The sequence below is a fragment of the Dipodomys ordii genome, unplaced genomic scaffold, assembly GCF_000151885.1.
Source record: "Dipodomys ordii isolate 6190 unplaced genomic scaffold, Dord_2.0 Scaffold17, whole genome shotgun sequence".
Taxonomy (NCBI): Eukaryota; Metazoa; Chordata; class Mammalia; order Rodentia; family Heteromyidae; genus Dipodomys; species Dipodomys ordii.
The window spans coordinates 15,480,133-15,499,359 of record NW_012267233.1 but is presented as its reverse complement, the minus strand read 5'-3'; the positions used below and the strand labels follow the sequence as shown (position 1 = coordinate 15,499,359).

Genomic DNA, 19,227 nt, shown 5'->3' with positions numbered 1-19,227 from the left:
CATATGTATATATGTACACTTACCATTGTGTCAGAATTAAGAATTTGTCTCATAAATTCCAAAAAAGAAGATGCAAGTTCTCCTGTGTCCTTACTAAATGTGCTGATCACTCGTTTCAGTAAACTATGGAGAGCACTACTGTTTTTCCTTAAAGAACTGTAAATAGAGAGGAAATACTGTGTTGAAATATGAGCATATAAAGACAGTATGAAGCCCGGGTGCCAGTGGCTCATGCCTATAATCCTAGCTATTCAGGAGACTGAGATGTGAGGATTACGGTTCAAAGGCAGCCCGGAGAAGAAACTCCACAAGATTTTTTTATTTTTGGTCAGATCTGGGGTTTGAACTCAGAACTCAGGGTGTAAGCACTGTCTCTGAGCTTTTTTTGCTCAAAGCTAGCACTCTACCACTTGAGCCACAAAGCCACTTCTGGCTTTTTCTCTTTATGTGGTACTGAGGAATTGAACCCAGGGCTTCATGCATGCTAGGCAGGCACTCCATGAGACTCTTATCTCCAATAAACTACACAAAAAGCCAGAAGTAGTGCTGTGGCTCAAGTGGTATAGCGCTAGCCTTGAGCAAAAAGCAGCCCAGGGACAGTGCCCAAGCTCAGAGTTCAAGCCCCAGGACCAGCCAATATATATATATATATATATATATATATATATATATATATATATATATATATATGATAGTATGAAAGGGCTAGGAATGTGGTAGAGTGCTTGCCTTGCATGCATGAAGCCCTGGCTTTGAGTCCTCAGTACCATACACACAGAAAAGGCTAGAACTGGCACTGTGGCTCAAGTGGTAGAGTGCTAGCGACTGTGCCCAGGCCCAGAGTTCAAGCCCAGAATTGGCAAAAAAAAAAAAAAATAGTATGAGAAATGAACTATGTAAATTCAGACAAATTTCATCATTTAAAAAATGCAAAAAAGCACCAGTGGCTCACACCTGTAATCCTAGCTACTCAGGAGGCTGAGATCTGAGGATTATAGTTCAAAGCTAGCCAGGACAGGAAAGTCGGTGAAACTCTTATCTCCAATAAACCACTCAGAAAACCAGAAGTGGCACTGTGGCTCAAGTGGTAGAGTGCTTGCCTTGAGCTGAAGAGCTGAGGGACAGCACTCAGGCCCAGAGTTCAAGCCCCATGACTGACCAAAAAAGACAAACAAACAACTTTTTGGTATGTCCGTGTACACAATTTAACAAAGAAATATTCTGCCACTCCGCCACTTCTTACCTTCCCCTTACATTTTTTGGTGGTTAATTATAGATAAGAATCTCACAAACTATTCTTCCCAGGCTGGCTTAGAATCAGGATTCGGCCTCCTGAGTAGTTAAGACTACATACGTGAGCCACTAGTATCCAGTTTAATTTTTTTTTTTTTTTTTTGCTTGTCGTGGGCCCTGAACTCTGGGCCTGGGTGCTGTCCCTCAGCTCTTCAGCTCAAAGCTAGTGCTCTACCACTTGAGCCACTGCACCACTTCCAGGTTTTTCTGCTTATGTGGTGCTGAGGAATCAAATCCAGGGCCTCCTACATGCAAGGCCAGCACTCTATCACTGAGCCATCTTCCCAGCCTTCGGTTTAATTTTTTTACTGGTGTGGGGGAGAGGTAGGGGTGCATGTGCTCATGTCAGTCCTCATGTTTGAACTTGGGACTTAGGCACTATCCCTGAGCTCTTTCACTCAAGGCTAGATATCTACCACTTTGAGCCACAATGTCACTTCTGATTTTCTAGTGGTTAATTGGATTTAAGAGTCTTGTGGACTTTCCTGACAAAGCTGGCTTTAAACCATGATCCTCAGATCTCAGTCTCCTGAGTAGCTAGGATTCTGGGCATGAGTTGTGAGTACCTGGCTTGTTCCATCATTTATATAGTTCTCAGTTGATCAACAGAATTTAAAGGGCAAACTATTCTAGTTATATCTTATAAGATATAATAGCCAAAACAGTAATAAGTATGACATTAATGCTAGACATGCAGTATTTACATTTGGAAAATAACAGAGTCTAAGATGCCATCATACAAGACTACAAAAAAGGCAAAATAAAAGCAGAAAGATTCAATTGCTGTTTGTGAGAACTCTATAGCATATTGAAATGGAATGGCACAAGAAACAGGAAAAAGACTACATATAAAGGAAAATTATGTTAATGAATAGACAAAGGGTCCAAAATTAGACTATACCAATGTTTAGACATGGCATAATATCTTAAGAAAGGGGGGCTGGGAAGGTGGCTCAGTGGTAGAGTGCTTGCCTTGCATGCATGAGGCCCTGGTTTCGATTCCTCAGCACTGCATAAGCAGAAAAAGCTGGAAGTGGTGCTGTGGCTCACTTAAGTGGTAGAGTGCTAGCCTTGAGCTGAAGAGCTGAGGGACAGCACCCAGGCCCAGAGTTCAGGCCCCATGACAAACAACAACAACAACAACAAAATCTTAAGAAAGTAGACTATTCTTCCAAGGCCTATTTAAACACAAAGTCCATAGGAGGCCAATGCTTAGTGATAAAGCACTAACATGTGCAAGAACCTAGATGCCTGCATGCCTGTAGTTCCAGCCTGTAGTCTCAGCTACTTGGGAGGCTAAAAGGAAGGACTTGCTTGAGATCATGAATTCAAGGCCAAACTAGACAATACAGAAAAATCACAAACGAACCCCTCCCCCACAGTATAACCTGTGCTTTCACTGTATTTGATGTCGGTATAATTTGTGGAGGGGAAGGGGAAAAACAAGTCGTTTAAATAGGGATACAGGTGGACCCATTGCAACAATGAAATGTACAAGTCGTTATGTTGAAAATGAACTTTACAACTTTGGGGGGGGGGACGGGGAGGATTGGGTGGGGGGACGGGAGGAGGATGGGAAGGAGAAACAAAGGAGGAGGCTACAATGCTTGATAAGAAATGTACTCATTATCTTGCCCATGTGATTGTAACCCCTCTGTACAGTATTTTCACAATAAAAAATAAAAATTTTAAAAAAAGAAAAATCTCAAACCAAAAATACACACACACACACACACACACACACACACACACACTCACTCACTCACTCACACGCACCCTAGCCAAATGACAGTGGCTCAAGCCTACTCAGGAGGCTGATACCTGAGGATTGTGGCTCTAGGCAATCCAGGCAAAAAAAATTCTTAAGACTCTTATCTCCAATTAAGCACCAAGAAAGATAAAAGTGGACTTTATGGCTCTAGTGGTAAAGCAAAAATGCTCAGACAGCACCCATGCCCTGAGTTTAAATCCCAGGACTGGGGGGGAGGGGCGGGGGGGGGGGAGAGGACCAAAACCCTAGAAGTGTGCCAATGAGCTGGATGCCCGTGGCTCACGCCTATAATCCTAGCTACTCAGGAAGCTGAGATCTGAGGATCACAGTTCAAAGCCATCGCCAAGCAGGAAAGTACATGAGACTCTTATCTCCAATTAACCACCAGAAAACTGGAACTGGCACTATGGCTCAAATGGTAAAGTGCTCTCTTTGAGCTGAAAAGCTAAAGGGCCAGTGCCCAGGCCCAGAGTTCAAACCCCACAACCAAAAAAAGAAAAAAGATAACCAACTCTATTGCACTGCAATGCATTAGATGCAAATGCAAAATGGTATATCCACTTTGTAAAACATTTTTACAGTTTCTTATTAAGGTTAAATGTACATCTATCATAGGACACAATAATTTCACTCAGAGACAGCTACCTTAGAGGAATAGAGCAATAAAAACTAAGGTTTAGACAAAAAGCTGTGTGCAAGGCTTTATCCATAACTACTAAAATTTAGAAACAATTCAGAATGCTATAATACTGCTCACCAATTAAAAGTAAGTCCATTACTAGTACTGTAATGAATACATATACACAAAAAAAATTCCCGTAGAAGAAATTATACATTTAACCCTTCACAACAGGTAGAAATTAACTGATTTGGGAGAATGAATGTCAGTAAAAATTTAAATATAATAAGACATTAAAGGGGACAAAGTCTTACCTTTTTAAATGAAATAATCCATAATCATGCTCTGCAAGAAACATCATTGTTCTAACACATGTCAATAAACAGTTATAACTGCTTTCAGAGTTAGCTAAGGTAGCCAAGAGACAGTCACAGATTGAGGACATCAATTCTTTGTTTGGTAGAGAATTGGAGAGTTGCTCCAGTTCAGAAATAGAACCTTCAGAAGAAGTTGGCAAAATAAGGGCAATGTCCTGTGGAGGAAGGAAGGGGCAGACAAAAAATAAATTTTCTAAATAGACATCACCATCATTTAGCACTATTGGTTCAGAAGTACACAGCAAAAAATATTTAATCATTTCATTAAAATATTGTTTTTATAGTCCCATAACATATAGACCAAGAGCAAATATATCAAAACTCAAACATGTTAAGAATAAAGGAGTTGCTTTGGCCTTTTGTAAGTTAATATAAGAAAGCCTACCTAGGGACTAGGAATGCAGCTTAGTGGTCAAGTGCTTGCCTAGCATGTATGAAAGAAACCCTGGGTTTGATTCCTCAGTACTATATAAACACAAAAAGCTGGAAGGGTGCTGTGGCTCAAGTGGTAGAGCGCTAGCCTTGAGCGAAAGAAGTTCAGGGACAATGCCCAGGACCTGAATTCGAGCCTCAGGACTGGCAAAAAAAAAAAAAAAAAAAACGAAACACCTAAAAAAAGACATACTTTATAAAATTTTACTCTTAAGGAATTCTTTATAAAAATATTTTACTTACTACCTGACTTATATATAACTGTAATACTCTATACATCATCGTTATAATAAAAAAATTTTAAAAAAACACTTAAAATATATATTTTCCATATGTACTTTACTGGAGTGTAATTTCAAATGGCTAAAACTTACTTTTAGTACCAAAATATTTCAAATCACTGAATTCTGGTATATACAGAAAAATGTTAATTTATACAGAAAATATTAATTATATTAGAAATAAAAATTATATTATAATATAGAGAAATTTTTTAATTTAAACATCAATACTGAAATGTAAAATTCATTAAAAAATGGATGGAAAAAAAAAAACAGGCACTGGTGGCTCACATTTTAATCCTAGATATTCAGGAGGCTGAGATCTGCCAGCCTGGGCACAGAAGTCCATGAGACTCTGTCTCCAATTAATCCACAAAAAACTGGAAGTGAAGTGGAAGAGCACCAGTTTTGATCAAAAAAGCCAAGCAAGAGTGCTCAGCCCTGAGATCAAGCCTACTGTCAACATCAAACGAAAAAGGGGCAAGGGTGTAGGAATGGGTAAAGTTCATGAAGACTTAAGAGCAATCATTCAATTAAATATTCTCCTCAGGGTTGGGAGTGTGGCTTAGTGGTAGAGTGCTTGCCTAGCATGCATGAAGCCCTGGGTTCAATTCCTCAGTACCACATAAACAGAAGTGGTGCTATGGCTCGAAGTGGTAGAGAGCTAGCCTAAAATGCTCAGGGGCAGCACTCAGGCCGAGTTCAAGCCCCATGACTGACAAAAAATAAATAAAAGATAAACACACACACACACACACACACACACACACTGGAACAAGGGCATGAATGACAAAAAATAAATAAAAGATAAACACACACACACACACACACACACACACAGGAACAAGGGCATGAACTCAAAGCACACGTGGATGTGCACATGCACGCAAGCTCGTGCGCACACAGACATGAACAGGGCATGAACTCAAAGCCTAAAGCTCTTGCTTGGCTTTTTCCTCTTACAGTTGTTACTCTACCACTTGAGCCATACCTCTATTTCATTTTTTTGCTTGCTAACTGGATATAAGAGTCTCATGGATTTGTTTACCCAGGATGTTTTTTAACTTCCACCTTTAGATATCAGCCTCCTGAGTAACTAGGGTTATAGAAGTGAACAATTAGTGCCAGGCTTGACTTAAGTCTTAAACATAACCAAGTTGGATTTTTGCTTTCCAACATTAAACTTTATTAAAAACATTCAGTATGATATTATCTGGCTTAAGAAATGGTCACCTTAATAATAATAATGTAACACCTTAATAATAACAATAAAATTACATTTAAAACAATATAAAATTATATATAAAACTATATTAAAAAAGTTCAACCTGAATAAAAAAATCTGATAATCAGTTAGCATAAGAATTCTATCTAGGGGGCTGGGAAGGTGGCTCAGTGGTAGAGTGCTTGCCTTGCATGCCTGAGGCCGTGGGTTCGATTCCTCAGCACCACATAAGCAAAAAGAAAAAAGCCGGAAGTGGCGCTGTGGCTCAAGTGGTAGAGTGCTAGCCTTGAGCTGAAGAGCTGAGGGACAGTGCCCAGGCCCAGAGTTCGGGCCCCACAACCGGACCCAAAAAAAAAAAAATACAGAAGAACCAATCTCAACAAATAGTTAGATGTGGTGGTGAGTGTCCCTCATTTCAACTATTCGGGAAGTGTAAACAGAGGATCAAGGCGCAAACCTATTTGAAAAATAACTATTCAAAAAATACCTGAAGCAAAATGGCTAGGGTGACATGACTCAAGTGGTAGAGTAACTGCCTGATAAGTCCAAGAATCTGAGTTCAAACTTCAGCACTAAAAAAAATTCCAATTACATTTGGCTTTTAAAATTAATGTTGTTATCTTGTGAACAATGCACTAATTCTCAATGCCTTTAAAAGTTGTCCTAGCAGCTGGGAACGTGGCTTAGTGATAGAATGTTGGCTAACATGCATGAAGCCCTGGATTTGATTCCTCAGTACCACATAAATAGAAAAAGCCAGAAGTGGCGCTGTGGCTCAAGTGGTAGAGCGCTAGCCTTGAGCTGAAGAGCTGAGGGACAGTGCCCAGGCCCAGAGTTCGGGCCCCACAACCGGACCCCAAAAAAAAAAAAGTTCAGAAGAACCAATCTCAACAAATAGTTAGATGTGGTGGTGAGTGTCCCTCATTTCAACTATTCGGGAAGTGTAAACAGAGGATCAAGGCGCAAACCTATTTGAAAAATAACTATTCAAAAAATACCTGAAGCAAAATGGCTAGGGTGACATGACTCAAGTGGTAGAGTAACTGCCTGATAAGTCCAAGAATCTGAGTTCAAACTTCAGCACTAAAAAAAATTCCAATTACATTTGGCTTTTAAAATTAATGTTGTTATCTTGTGAACAATGCACTAATTCTCAATGCCTTTAAAAGTTGTCCTAGCAGCTGGGAACGTGGCTTAGTGATAGAATGTTGGCTAACATGCATGAAGCCCTGGATTTGATTCCTCAGTACCACATAAATAGAAAGAGCCAGAAGTAGCACTGTGGCCCAAGTGGTAGATAGCCATGAGCAAAAGAAGCTCAGGGACAATGCCCAGGCCCTGAGTTCAAGCCCCAGGACTGGCAATAATAATAATAATAATGAGGAGGAAGTGGAGGAGGAGGAGTTGTCCAAATAAGGCAAAATAATTTAACTCAATAACAAAGCCATAAAATTCAAGAATGACTTGGTATATAATGTAATTGGTATAGACATTAACCATCCTTAAAATGTTGAAACAGTGTTATAAAAGCACTTATCCAGCCCCTCTGCACAGCATCTTTACAATAAAATTTTTTTAAAAAGCAATTGTCCAAAACTGCAACATTACAAAGGGTAAGAAAAAAGCTCTTCAGAGAAACCCATGAAATAACCCAAAAAGCTATGAAACGACAAATCATTTTACTGTTGCTTCACTTATCAAATTTATGTTCCTAAACAATAGTAGGACTAATAAAATATAGGTGACATCTCCTTGTTCACAACCAAAATGTATAGCAAGAGCTTTAAAACATACATACATACACTAACTTTGTAAATAATTATAAAGAAATACCTGATCACAGAGAGACTGCAAAATAGATGTGATATATTCAACACACTGTTGTCGAATAACACTGTCTCCAGGAGACCGCACCAAAGCTAAAAGATCTTGGAATATTTCTGCATATCTTTCATCACCTTTAATAGTTCCATTAATTAGGTGCAAAATAGCTAATTTACAAGCTTTATGTGAAGCCAGAGCATCAAGAAGAGCAAGCAATCTTGTGGTTTGGCTAGTATACTGTTTTTCTTTATCTTCTGAAGTGCTGGAATAAAATTAACATATTTAGTAAACAAGTTCTTGATTTTAAAGGCACTATTTAATACTTATTTTTCTATACATTATCAATTTACACAAATTTTGTATCAAACATTTCATTCTTGGATATGATAGTTTTCTAGAATTTTTTTGTCAGCAGTGGGGCTTGAACTTAGGGTCTGGGCACTGTCCCTGAGATCTTTTGCTCAAGGCCAGTGCTCTACCACTTGTGCCAGAGCTCCACTTCTGGTTTTCTGATGTTTAACTGGAGATAAGGGTCTCATAAACTTTCATGCCTGGGCTGACTTTGAACTACAGTCCTCTCAGATCTCAGCCTAAATAGCCGGGATCACAGGCATGAGCCACCAACACCTGGCTTAGTTTTCTAGAATTTTACCATGACTCTAAAATTTTATAAGTCCAAGTTTTTAATAATATATTTTCTTATTTTTTTTTTTGGTTGGTTGTGAGGCCTAAACTCTGGGCTTGGGAACTCTCCCCCAGTTCTTCAGCTAACGGCTAGGGCTCTACCATTTGAGCTACAGCACCACTTCCAGCTTTTTCTGCTTGTGTGGTACTGAGGAATCAAACTCATGGCCTCATACATGCAAGACAAGCACTCTACCACTAAGCCACTTTTCCAGCCCTAATATTTTCTTAATATTTACTTTTCCATAGTTAATCTTCCTTTTCTTTTTTTTTGGCAAGAACTAGGGTTTAAACTCAAGACTTCATTCTTCCCAAGCACTTTACCACTTGAGTCACCCCAAGCCCAGTATTGTTCACCTTTCCAAATCTTTATCATTACATGTATATGCTTGCAATAATAAAACAACTAATTTCCAGTTTTAAACCATTCACATACATTTACATGGATGTGTTATATACTCATTCTAAACCCTGATATAAGAAAAAAAATGTATATCGGTGTCGAGAATAACTTGAGGAAAAAATTCCATGGCAAAATGAAAATACCTTTGCAAGTCTTCTACAATCAAATCCAACACAGTTCTCATAATCAGAAGTGCAGTAGGTGAGGCAAGGTCACATAACTGAACACAAATACGCCGTAGCATATGTTGAATGGGCTGGCAGGTTGTGCCAGAGAAAGAACGAACTATCTCTTGGAGCAACTTTGCTTGGACATGAAGGTGCATGCTCCACAATTTTCGGGTGTTGAGTGCCACTGATATATCATGTGGCTCAATAACCTGTTAAAAAAGTATAATGTGTGTGTACATAGGTTTTTAATTTTTATTTATAGTCATAAAAATTGACCAGGAAGAACTGTTAAGAAATGAACATTTTTACTACATGCCTAAAACATTTAGTTTTCTATTACACAATTAAACATTGTTTGAATTCAATAATTCTAAAAAAATCTTATTGTTCTCAGGTTAGCAGTCAGTTGAACAGAGTACATTAATGAGGCAATAGTTATTGGTAAATTCTATAACATAATAAAGAGAGGGGGCAGAAGATTTGAAATAACAGAAAAATATAAGTACAAGTATACATAACAGCATAATAAAACTCACTTTGACAAAAATTTATGTTACCCCCCGTATTTCCTGAATGACCATCTTGCTTCAGTTTTATCTCATCCTCATTCAGTTATGTTATGTCTTTTTCGGGGGGGAAAGGGGGGAGGAAGAATGAGGGTTTGCTTTGTTTTTTAACAAAAATCAATGGCTTTATTAAAAGTGTTACTGCAGTCATTTATAAGATGCATGTTATACAGAAGTGATACCTGAGTTGTTTGCATTGGCAAAGGAAGAGGCAGCAGCTCTGAAAGGAGTATGAGTCCAGAAAAAAATCCCTCAGGAACCTTCAAGATTGAAGAAAGAACTTCTTTTAGCATTAAAGACCACGTATTATTGGCCAGAGTCTCTTCTGAAATCGTAAGTTTTTCATTAACTCCTTGTGTAAAAGTCAGTAAAATATCAATTATATCATTTTGAATTTTCTGCTCATCACTATCCAAACGACCTGAGAGGGGGATAGAGCACAGGAGCATGTGTAAAGTAACAAGTGCTGAAGGAACACGCATGTCCTTGAACTCAAAGGAGCCACCTCTCAAGAGTTCCGTCAACATAGTTTTAAGAAGAGTGAGTGTGCAGCGAGCCATTGAAATAGTAGTAACTCTGTGAAGGGTAGTCCCCATGTTGACATGGAGCCTCCAAGGCTGAGTCAAAATACTGTTCAATTTTTGCAGAACCCGAATAAAGGTGTCCATTCCTTCAGCAGAAAAAAGCTGAATAACAGCAAGATTCCATTTCAGGTCTTTCTGTTGACCTTCATAATAGGGAGAAGAAGAAAAACCTAATTACTTAAATATTAAAAAATCAGTCACGAATTTTGAATATTTAGTAAATGATATGCACTCTAGTCTTAAAGAATAGGAGATTTTGAAGCATATTACTAACATTACCTTCAACAGGAGGTGGTGGACACGCCACATTACAAAGAACACGTAGGGCAGTGGTAAGGCCAACCCCTTCTGCAGTCATCAAGTTATCAATATTCTTTAAAATAAAAATGGACAGAATAGAGAATTATGCTGATTAATATATGCACGTGTGAAATACCATGTCAAAATCCTGTGGTATCCTTAACACACACACACATACACACACAGTGCTGGGGACTAGTGGCTCATGCTTATAATCCTAGCTACTTGGAGGCTGAAATCTAAGGATCATAGTTCAAAGGCAGCCTAGGCAAGCAAGTCCGTGAGACTCTTACCTCCAGAAAACCAGAAGCGGCACTGTGGCTCAAAGTGGTAGAGCACTAGTTTTGAGTGAAAACACTCAAGGACAGCACCTAAGCACTGAGGTTCAAGCCCCATGACCAAAAAAAAAAAAAATAGAATAAAATAGGTTCTGTTGTGGGGTTGGTATCAGCAAGAGAACAAATATGAAGAGTAAATGAGGATGGTGAATACGGTCAAAGTACCCTATACCTGTATGGAAATGTCATAATAAAACCTCCCTATATAACTAATGATATCTGAAACAGTAAATAAATAAAAAATAAAAATAAACAGAAACCTTAATTTCTCATTTCCTATTACAATGAGTGGCATCACAGGGTTAAGAATATGATCTTCCAGGGCTGGGAAGTTGGCTCAGTGGTAGAATGCTTGCCTTGTATGCCTGAGGCCCTGGGTTCGATTCCTCAGCACCACATAAGCAAAAAGCAAAAAACCGGAAGTGGCGCTGTGGCTCAAGTGGTAGAACGCTATAGCCTTGAGCTGAAGAGCTGAGGGACAGCACTCAAGCCCAGAGTTCAGGCCCCATGACCGGACCCCCCCCCCAAAAAGAAGAATATGATCTTCCAGAAGTGGTGCTATGGCCCAAGTGGTAAGAGTGCTTGCCTTGAGATGAAGAGCTCCGGCCAGCACCCAGGCCCAGAGTTCAAGCCCCACGACCAACAAAAAAAGAATATGATCTTCCAGCCAGATACCAGTGGCTCATGCCTATAATCCTAGCTACTCAAGAGGCTGAGATCTGAGTACTGTGGTTCAAAGCCTGCCTGGGCAGGGAAGGCAGTGAGACTATTATTTCTAATTAACCACCAAAAAACCACAAGTGGCACTGTGGCTCAATTGACAGAATGCTAGCCTCGAGCTGAAGAGCTAAGGGACAGCACCCAGACCCAGAGTTCAAGCCCCACCACCACCACCAACACTGATGGCTTATACCTGTAATTCTAGCTACTCAGAAAGCTGAGATCTAAGGATCACAGTTCAAAACCAGCATGGGTAGGAAGTCCATGCAACCCTCACCTCAAATAAACTAATAAACTACTGAGAAAAAGCCAGAAGTAAAGCTGTGGCTCAAGTGGAAAGAGCACTAGCCTTGAGCAAAAAAAGCTTAGGGACAGCACCCAAGCCCTAAGTTCAAGCCCTAGGACAGAACACAAACGTGCACCCACAAACATGTGTGTGTGCACACACATGCGTGTCCACAGAATATGATCTTCCAATTCCCAGAACCAAAAAAGAAAATGAAACTTTCAGAACACACAATATTTTATATTTTCAGTAAATTTAAACACAAGTAAAGCTCTAGAGCTAGAGAAGCTTATGAAAATTATTTTGTACGATGTGTGGGGCTGGGAAGGTGGCTCAGTGGTAAAGTGCTTGCCTTGCATGCATGAGGTCCTGGGTTCGATTCCTTAGCACCACATAAGCAGAAAAAGCCGGGAGTGGTGCTGTGGCTCAAGTGGTAGAGCACTAGCCTTGAGCTGAAGAACTGAGGGACAGAGCTCAGGCCCAGTGTTCAGGCCCCATGAGGGACAAAAAAATAAAATAAAATAAAAATTCAGGTTTCTATACGATGTGTGGCATCATGTAGATAAAAAGAATTATACAAATGTATTTAATGTATTGACTGAAACAATGATAACAGAAATGTATGGTACTCTGTATTAAGAGGTTAAAATGGGCTGGATATAGTAGCTCAAGCCTGTAATTCTACCTACTGCAAAGACAGAAATCAGAGATCACAGTTCAAGGCTAGCCCAGACATAAAAGGTCATCACACTCCATCCCTCTCAATGGCATAGAGGTGGGCTGGGAAGGTGGCTCAGTGATAGAGTGCTTGCCTTGCATGCATGAGGCCCTGGGTTTGATTCCTCAGTACCACATAAGCAAAAAAAAAAAAAGCCGGAAGTGGCGCTGTGGCTCAAGTGGTAGAGCGCTAGCCTTGAGCTGAAGAGCTGAGGGATAGCGCCCAGGATCAGAGTTCAGGCCCCACGACAGGACCCCCAAAAAAAAAATGGCATAGTGGTATATGCCTATCATTGCCACTGGTAAACGGAACAAGTAGAAGAATCACAGTTCAGGCCTGCCTAGACATAAATGGAAGCCCTATTAAAAAAAAAAAAAATCAATGTAAAAAGGGACTCTTAGAGGCATGGCTCAGGTGGTACAGTGCCTGACAAGCCCCAAGTCCAATCCTCAGTACTCTCAAAAAAAGAATTTAAAATAAATTTTTCCTATACATCCTTTTTTTTTAGGGGGGGGCCAGTACTGGGTCTTGACTCAGAGACTGGGCACTGTCCCTGAGCTTCTTTTGCTCAAGGCTAGCACTCTACCACTTGAGCCACAGCGCCACTTCTGGCTTTTTCTGTTCATGTGGTACTGAAGAACTGAACCCAGGGCTTCATGCATGCTAGACAAGCACTCCACCACTAAGCCACATTCCCCAGCCCATCCTATTCATTCATTTTATACCATCTTCTCTCTCCAAAATGAAGCAGCTGACTAGAATGGTCACAGGGTCTTGGTAAAGTTCCTCAGTTGGTCTTGATCTCATGGTTCTCCCGTATTAGTTTCTTAAGTAACTAAGATTGCAAGTATATAATAACCCATCAGACTACAATGACTGTATTTAAAAAGCTCTGTAGGTACTAAACTTCAGAGAAGCAACATGGAATCTTTCTGGACCACATAGTATAGATTGCTTTTTTTAAATGGAGATACCAAGCATCAAGGACATGGTTATACGAAAACAAGAAATGAAGCTGGTTGTGTCTTTACTGTCTGCTTATGGTATAATTTATAACAACAAATAGTCTAAATTGTAGCTTTCATAAAATAACATTCTAAATAATATAAAATCAATAAATTAGCCAGGCACTGATGGCTCATGCCTATAATCCTAGCTACTTAGGAGGCTGAGATTGCAATTGGAAGCCAGCCTAGGCAAAAAAGAAAAGATTCCACTAAACTACTTAGAGTAAGAACTGTGACTCAAGTGGTAGAGCACTAGCTTTGAACAAAAAAAAGCTCAGTGAGAGCCCCCCAAGCTTGAGTTCAAGCTCCAGGACCAGCACCAAAAACAAAACAATTTCTTATATTTTCCTCTAATTTTTTTCTGAACTTAAGGCAGGAGAGAGCCAAAAGTGAAGTTTCAGTCTTGAAGCAACGGTCTTTAGTACAGATACTTATAATAATACCATGACAGAGTAAAAATGGACATAAGAATCAAAACTCATGTCATATAATTCAAATTTCTGTAACTAAAAGTTTCTTAGTAGTTAAGTATCTTTACTCAAGCACTTTGATATTGGCAAACTGCAGAATTACTAAGAACAGGTATACAAAATTCATGACCACTGGGGAGGGAAGGGATGATAGGGGAAAAACAAAGGAGGGGGTAACAATGCTCAATAGAAAATGTACTCATTACCTTACTCATGTAACTGTAACCCCTCTGTACAATATCTTTACAGTAAAAAAATATATCTATATCTATATATAAATTCATGAACACCTATATTTACAAGATATTTATATTTGTGCTAAAAAACAAAAAGGCAAATGAAGTTCCAGAAAATTATGAAACAGAGAAATCTAAACAATATTCTGTTTGTTGTTAGGTCAAAATCTGTTAGCAAGATTAGAATACATATATATAATCCTTTACAAACATACATTGAAGTTTAAAGATCAATATAGTTCCCCACCTCACCCCCACAGATGCAAACATATACACATCTCATTTGCCAAGTAAAAGAAAAAGATAATTCCAAGTCTATATAGCATACTTATGAGTGCTTTTAAAATATCCATATGCTACATTTGAGCAAAGAAAAATAACTTTCAAGATTAATAATAGAGTGATTGTTTTCCAGTGTGAATTTTTAACAGCAAACTATTACAAAATCAGTACATTTTTATAGGTTTTTGTAATAAATTTTATAGATTACATAGAACTTCATAAATTTTTGTAATGAATTTTATAGATTTTCATGATGAATTTTATATTTTTAGAAATTTCAATTTATAAATTTCAAGGATATAAATTTTTAGAAATTTCAATTTATAAATTTCAAGGATATAAACTATCTCAAATTAGCCAGAGAAAACTAGCTCCTTCTTCGATTATCTAGAATAGACACATCAATTTTCACTTAATTTTTTTTTTTTTTTGGTGGTCATGGGGATTGAACTCTGGGGCTAGCTGCTGTCCCTGAGCTCTTCAGCTCAAGGCAAGCACTCTACCACTTGAGCCACAGCGCCACTTCTGGTTTTCTGGTGGTCAACTGGAGATAAATAGTCTCATGCACTTCCCTGCTCAGGCTTGTTTTGAACCATGATCCACAGATCTCAGTCTCCTGAGTAACTTGGATTACAGGCACGAGCCACCAGCACCTGGCTTTCAACTAAAAATTTTGAATGAAATAGAGTTCCAATAGTTAAAAGTTTAACTGAGGGCTGGGAAGGTGGCTCAGTAGTAGAGCGCTTGCCTTGCATGCATGAGGCCCTGGGTTCCATTCCTCAGCACCACATAAGCAAAAAGAAAAAAGCCAGAAGTGGCGCTGTGGCTCAAGTGGTAGAGCGCTAGCCTTGAGCTGCAGAGCTGAGGGACAGTACCCAGGCCCAGAGTTCAGGCCCCACGACCGGACCCCCAAAAAAAAAAGTTTAACTGAGCCAGGAGCTGGTGGTTCACACCTGTAATCCTAGCAACTCAGGAGGCTGAGATCTGAGGATCACAGTTCAAAGCCAGCCCAGGAAGGAAAGACCGTGAGACTCCTATCTCCAATAAGCCACTAGAAAAACGGAAGTGGCATTGTGGCTCAAGTGGTAGAGGGCTTGCCTTGAGCTGAACAGCTGAGGGACAGCGCCCAGGCCCAGAGTTCAAGCCCCACAACTGACAAAAAAAAAAAAAGTTTAATTGAAAGTTACATATTATAATACCACAATAAAACTTTAAAATACTTTTGTAAATGTCATCAAAATGAAGTTTATTCCTACTTCAAACACAAAACTATCTATATTTCATTTGTACCTATATGATCTAATAAATCAAGGACAAGATTTTGCCATTAACAATACAAACGACTTAATATATTATCACAAGTTCCATAAAATCAAAGCATTTTTAAGTTTTACTTACCTGTTTAATATATTCAATTAAGTTTGGTATGCAGTTAATTTCAAATCTAAGGTTTTTCAGAGGTTCAAGCCACTTGCCAAGTTCTTAAAAACAAACAAACAAAATAATCTATAATATTTAAAACTAAAAGCTGTTATAACAAAGAAAGTAATTTTTCCAAAGAAAAACATTATTAGATTTGCATTAATTTCAATTATCTAAATTTCATAAAGGGATATATTTGTGTTAATTTGTTTTCCCTGCTTCGTTTTTTTTTTTGAGAAAGTATATTGGTATGAACTATAGGCTTGAACTGAACTCAAGGTTTTCTTGCCTCAGCCTCTCCAGTGCTAGGATTACATGGCCTATATTTTTGTTTAGTCTTGTTTTTTAAGACAGTGTCTCACTTTGCAACCCAAACTAGCCTGTCTTAATGATTGAACTTAGGGCCTGGGTGCTGTCCCTGAGCTTTTATGCTCAAGGCTAGCCCTCTTACCACAAGAGCCATAGCTCCACTGCCCACTTTTTGGTGATATATTAGAACTAAAAGTTCCTTGGACTTCTCCGCCGAGGTTGGCTTCAACCTATGAACCTCAGATCTAGAGTAGGTAAGATTCATTATAGGTATAAGCTACCTACTCACCCAGCAGCCTCAACTTTGGATCCTTCTGTATACCCCACACCCCCAGATCCACCCCTTCTTTTTTTTTTGTGCCAGACCTGGGGCTTGAACTCAGGGCTTAAGCACTGTCCCTGACCTTCTTTTTGCTCAAGGCTAGCACTGTACCATTTGAGCCACAGCACCACTTCCAGCTTTTTCTGTTTATGTGGTACTAAGGAACTGACCCCAGGGCTTCATGCATGTTAGCAAGCACTCTACCACTAAGCCACATTCCAAGTCAACCTCTTCCATTTTGATTATACACTTTAACCACCAATTTTTGTGACTTTCAAAAAAAAAACCAATAGCTCTTCCAAAGCTTTTAATTTATATATTGAAATGTTTTATCAAATCTATGGCTTGACTGCCTTTGTAGAAAGTAATTTCAAAAAATTAAAAAGTATATTTTATTTAACTACGATAAAGCACCAGATAAAGCAATGACTTTTCTTTCACAAATCACAAATGCTTAAAATAACTTCTGGTACCATACCTTGCAATTTAGCATTATTTTCATCTGCTTTACAAAGCTTCAAGAGAGATGCTGCATGTTGTTCTAGCATTTGGACATCACTGGAAGACTGAACCACCACCAAAATAAGTATGCATGCATAATTATAAGCTACTGACTTCTTAGACTTGGAATCACTGAAACAAAATAAGGTTTTTAAAAGTTTGGAGTAAAAAAATATTTTCAGGAATGATTTTAAATATTCTTTTCTATTTGGTTTTAAACAAGGAATTGACAAGACATCACCTAATATCTTGAAGATAATAAATCAGATTTTACAGTTCAAATCCAATTCACCTGAAAACACTATGAGACAATAAGGTCATTCCTAGCATCCATGGAGTACTGGTTCCAGGACACCTCCATGATATCAAGATCCATGGAGGTTCAAGGCTCTTAAATAAAATGGAATCGTATTTGCAAAGAATCTATGTACATCTTCTCATATACTATAATCATTTCTACCTGTAATACCTAATATAGTGTAAATGCAGTTGTTACACTATATTGTGTAGGGAATGATGAGAAAAAAGTCTGTGCATGTTCAGTACAGATACATTTTTTCCAATTATTTTTGATTCATAACTGAAATCCATGGAAGCAGGAACCACAGATAAGGAGGGACAATTGTATGTAAGAATAAAAGCATACACAGTAGATAGCAAAATTCTATTAAGAATAAAAATAAACAATGAAGTATTAACAAGTATATTTTAAAAATATTGTTCTCCTTAAAATATTCATCCAATCTGGAAATATAGGAACAAATGTGATAATCTGAAGTATCACTCAGTCTTCTGTTTCAGAGCTGTTAAGATATAGCTAAGTATAGAAGCCACCAAAGTTTGCTTTCACAGGCCCTCAAAGAAGATTCACCATTCAAGGAGTCACACCAAGTCCCCACTGTGAAGGCATTTATCTGGATGCTACTGTTTTACGGAATATATGCAAGAAAAAGAACATGTCTCTCTCTTCTTACACTAGAATCCACCATCCTACTGGGTAGGCTCTTCAAAACCATTATCCTTCTCAAATGCCCCATCCAGTCAAATCACTTCTGAAACCACAGCACTATGAGGTTTTAAAAGGAAAGGGCAGAAGACAACAAGAAAATGCTCACTACTCTTAAGGTATATATTCCTGGGCCTTAGGATTCCCCTCTACACAAATGAGCAGAATCTACAACTGTGATTTTTTCATAAGGCAAATGGAACTAATGAAAAGGCCAATAAATAGCTTTACAGCCACATCTTATATTTCAGAGATTTCTGCAATACTAATTCTTAATTAATAAGTTACCTATCTCAAAAAATATAGTTTTTGTTTTCAAATGGATACTTTAAAAAAAATAACTAGCCCATTAGTCATCTAGTTTTCTAATATACTTGAAAGTTTAAGAAGTAGAAAATTACCCTAAGGCTTCCTTGGAATAGTACTCCATTAGAGTAATGAGACTTTGGAGATTTTTCTCAAGACTGAAAACATGGCCAACAGCTGATCTTCCCACAGCATTAAAAGTAATCAAATAAAGATTGTGAAGAGTTCCCAAAAGATCAGAATGGTCAGTTTCTTCACTAGCTGTAGAACGCTGAAAATGAGTGAACAGTTCAGTGATACACTGTAATGTCTGAGTTGAGTCCTGTAGCCACAAGGCAAATGCATCATCAATAACACCATCAGACTGGAGACCTTCCTCTTCATCTTGATCATAAAGATGACACAGAGCTCGAATCAACAAATTGGTTGCTTCATATTCTGACATAAAGAAAAGAAGACCTTTTTGTGACTGTGCAAGAAACTTTAAAACATCTTTTGTGGATTGTAGCACACCAGGGTGGGCACTTGTTACTGGAATTGACAGAAGCAAGGTAACCAACTCCAAGAAGTGATGACTGTGAAGATATCTGTGGAAAAATTGACATATATCAAATAAGTACAAAGCATTATTTATGAAACTTTGTTTTTTGGTGGGACTTGAATTCAGGGCCTGGGCACTGTCTCTCAGGGCCTGGGCACTGTCCCTCAGGGCCTGGGCACTGTCCCTCAGCTCTTTTGTTCAAGACTAGGGCTTTATCCCTTTGAGCCATAGTAT

General features: G+C 38.6%; 1 protein-coding gene across 1 annotated transcript in view; it reads right to left on the bottom strand.

Moving 5' to 3' along the window:
- The window catches only part of Kiaa1429 (KIAA1429 ortholog), a 75,297-nt gene that overhangs the window by 25,351 nt on the left and 30,719 nt on the right, over positions 1–19,227 (bottom strand). Inside the window, exons 9-17 of the mRNA XM_013012402.1 lie at positions 18,548–19,039; positions 17,118–17,272; positions 15,985–16,067; positions 10,509–10,602; positions 9,828–10,372; positions 9,053–9,288; positions 7,832–8,084; positions 3,998–4,215; positions 24–156 (exon numbers count right to left, since the gene is read on the bottom strand). Coding sequence (XP_012867856.1) covers positions 24–156; positions 3,998–4,215; positions 7,832–8,084; positions 9,053–9,288; positions 9,828–10,372; positions 10,509–10,602; positions 15,985–16,067; positions 17,118–17,272; positions 18,548–19,039 — 2,209 coding nt within the window. The remainder of the gene's footprint in view (positions 1–23; positions 157–3,997; positions 4,216–7,831; positions 8,085–9,052; positions 9,289–9,827; positions 10,373–10,508; positions 10,603–15,984; positions 16,068–17,117; positions 17,273–18,547; positions 19,040–19,227) is intronic.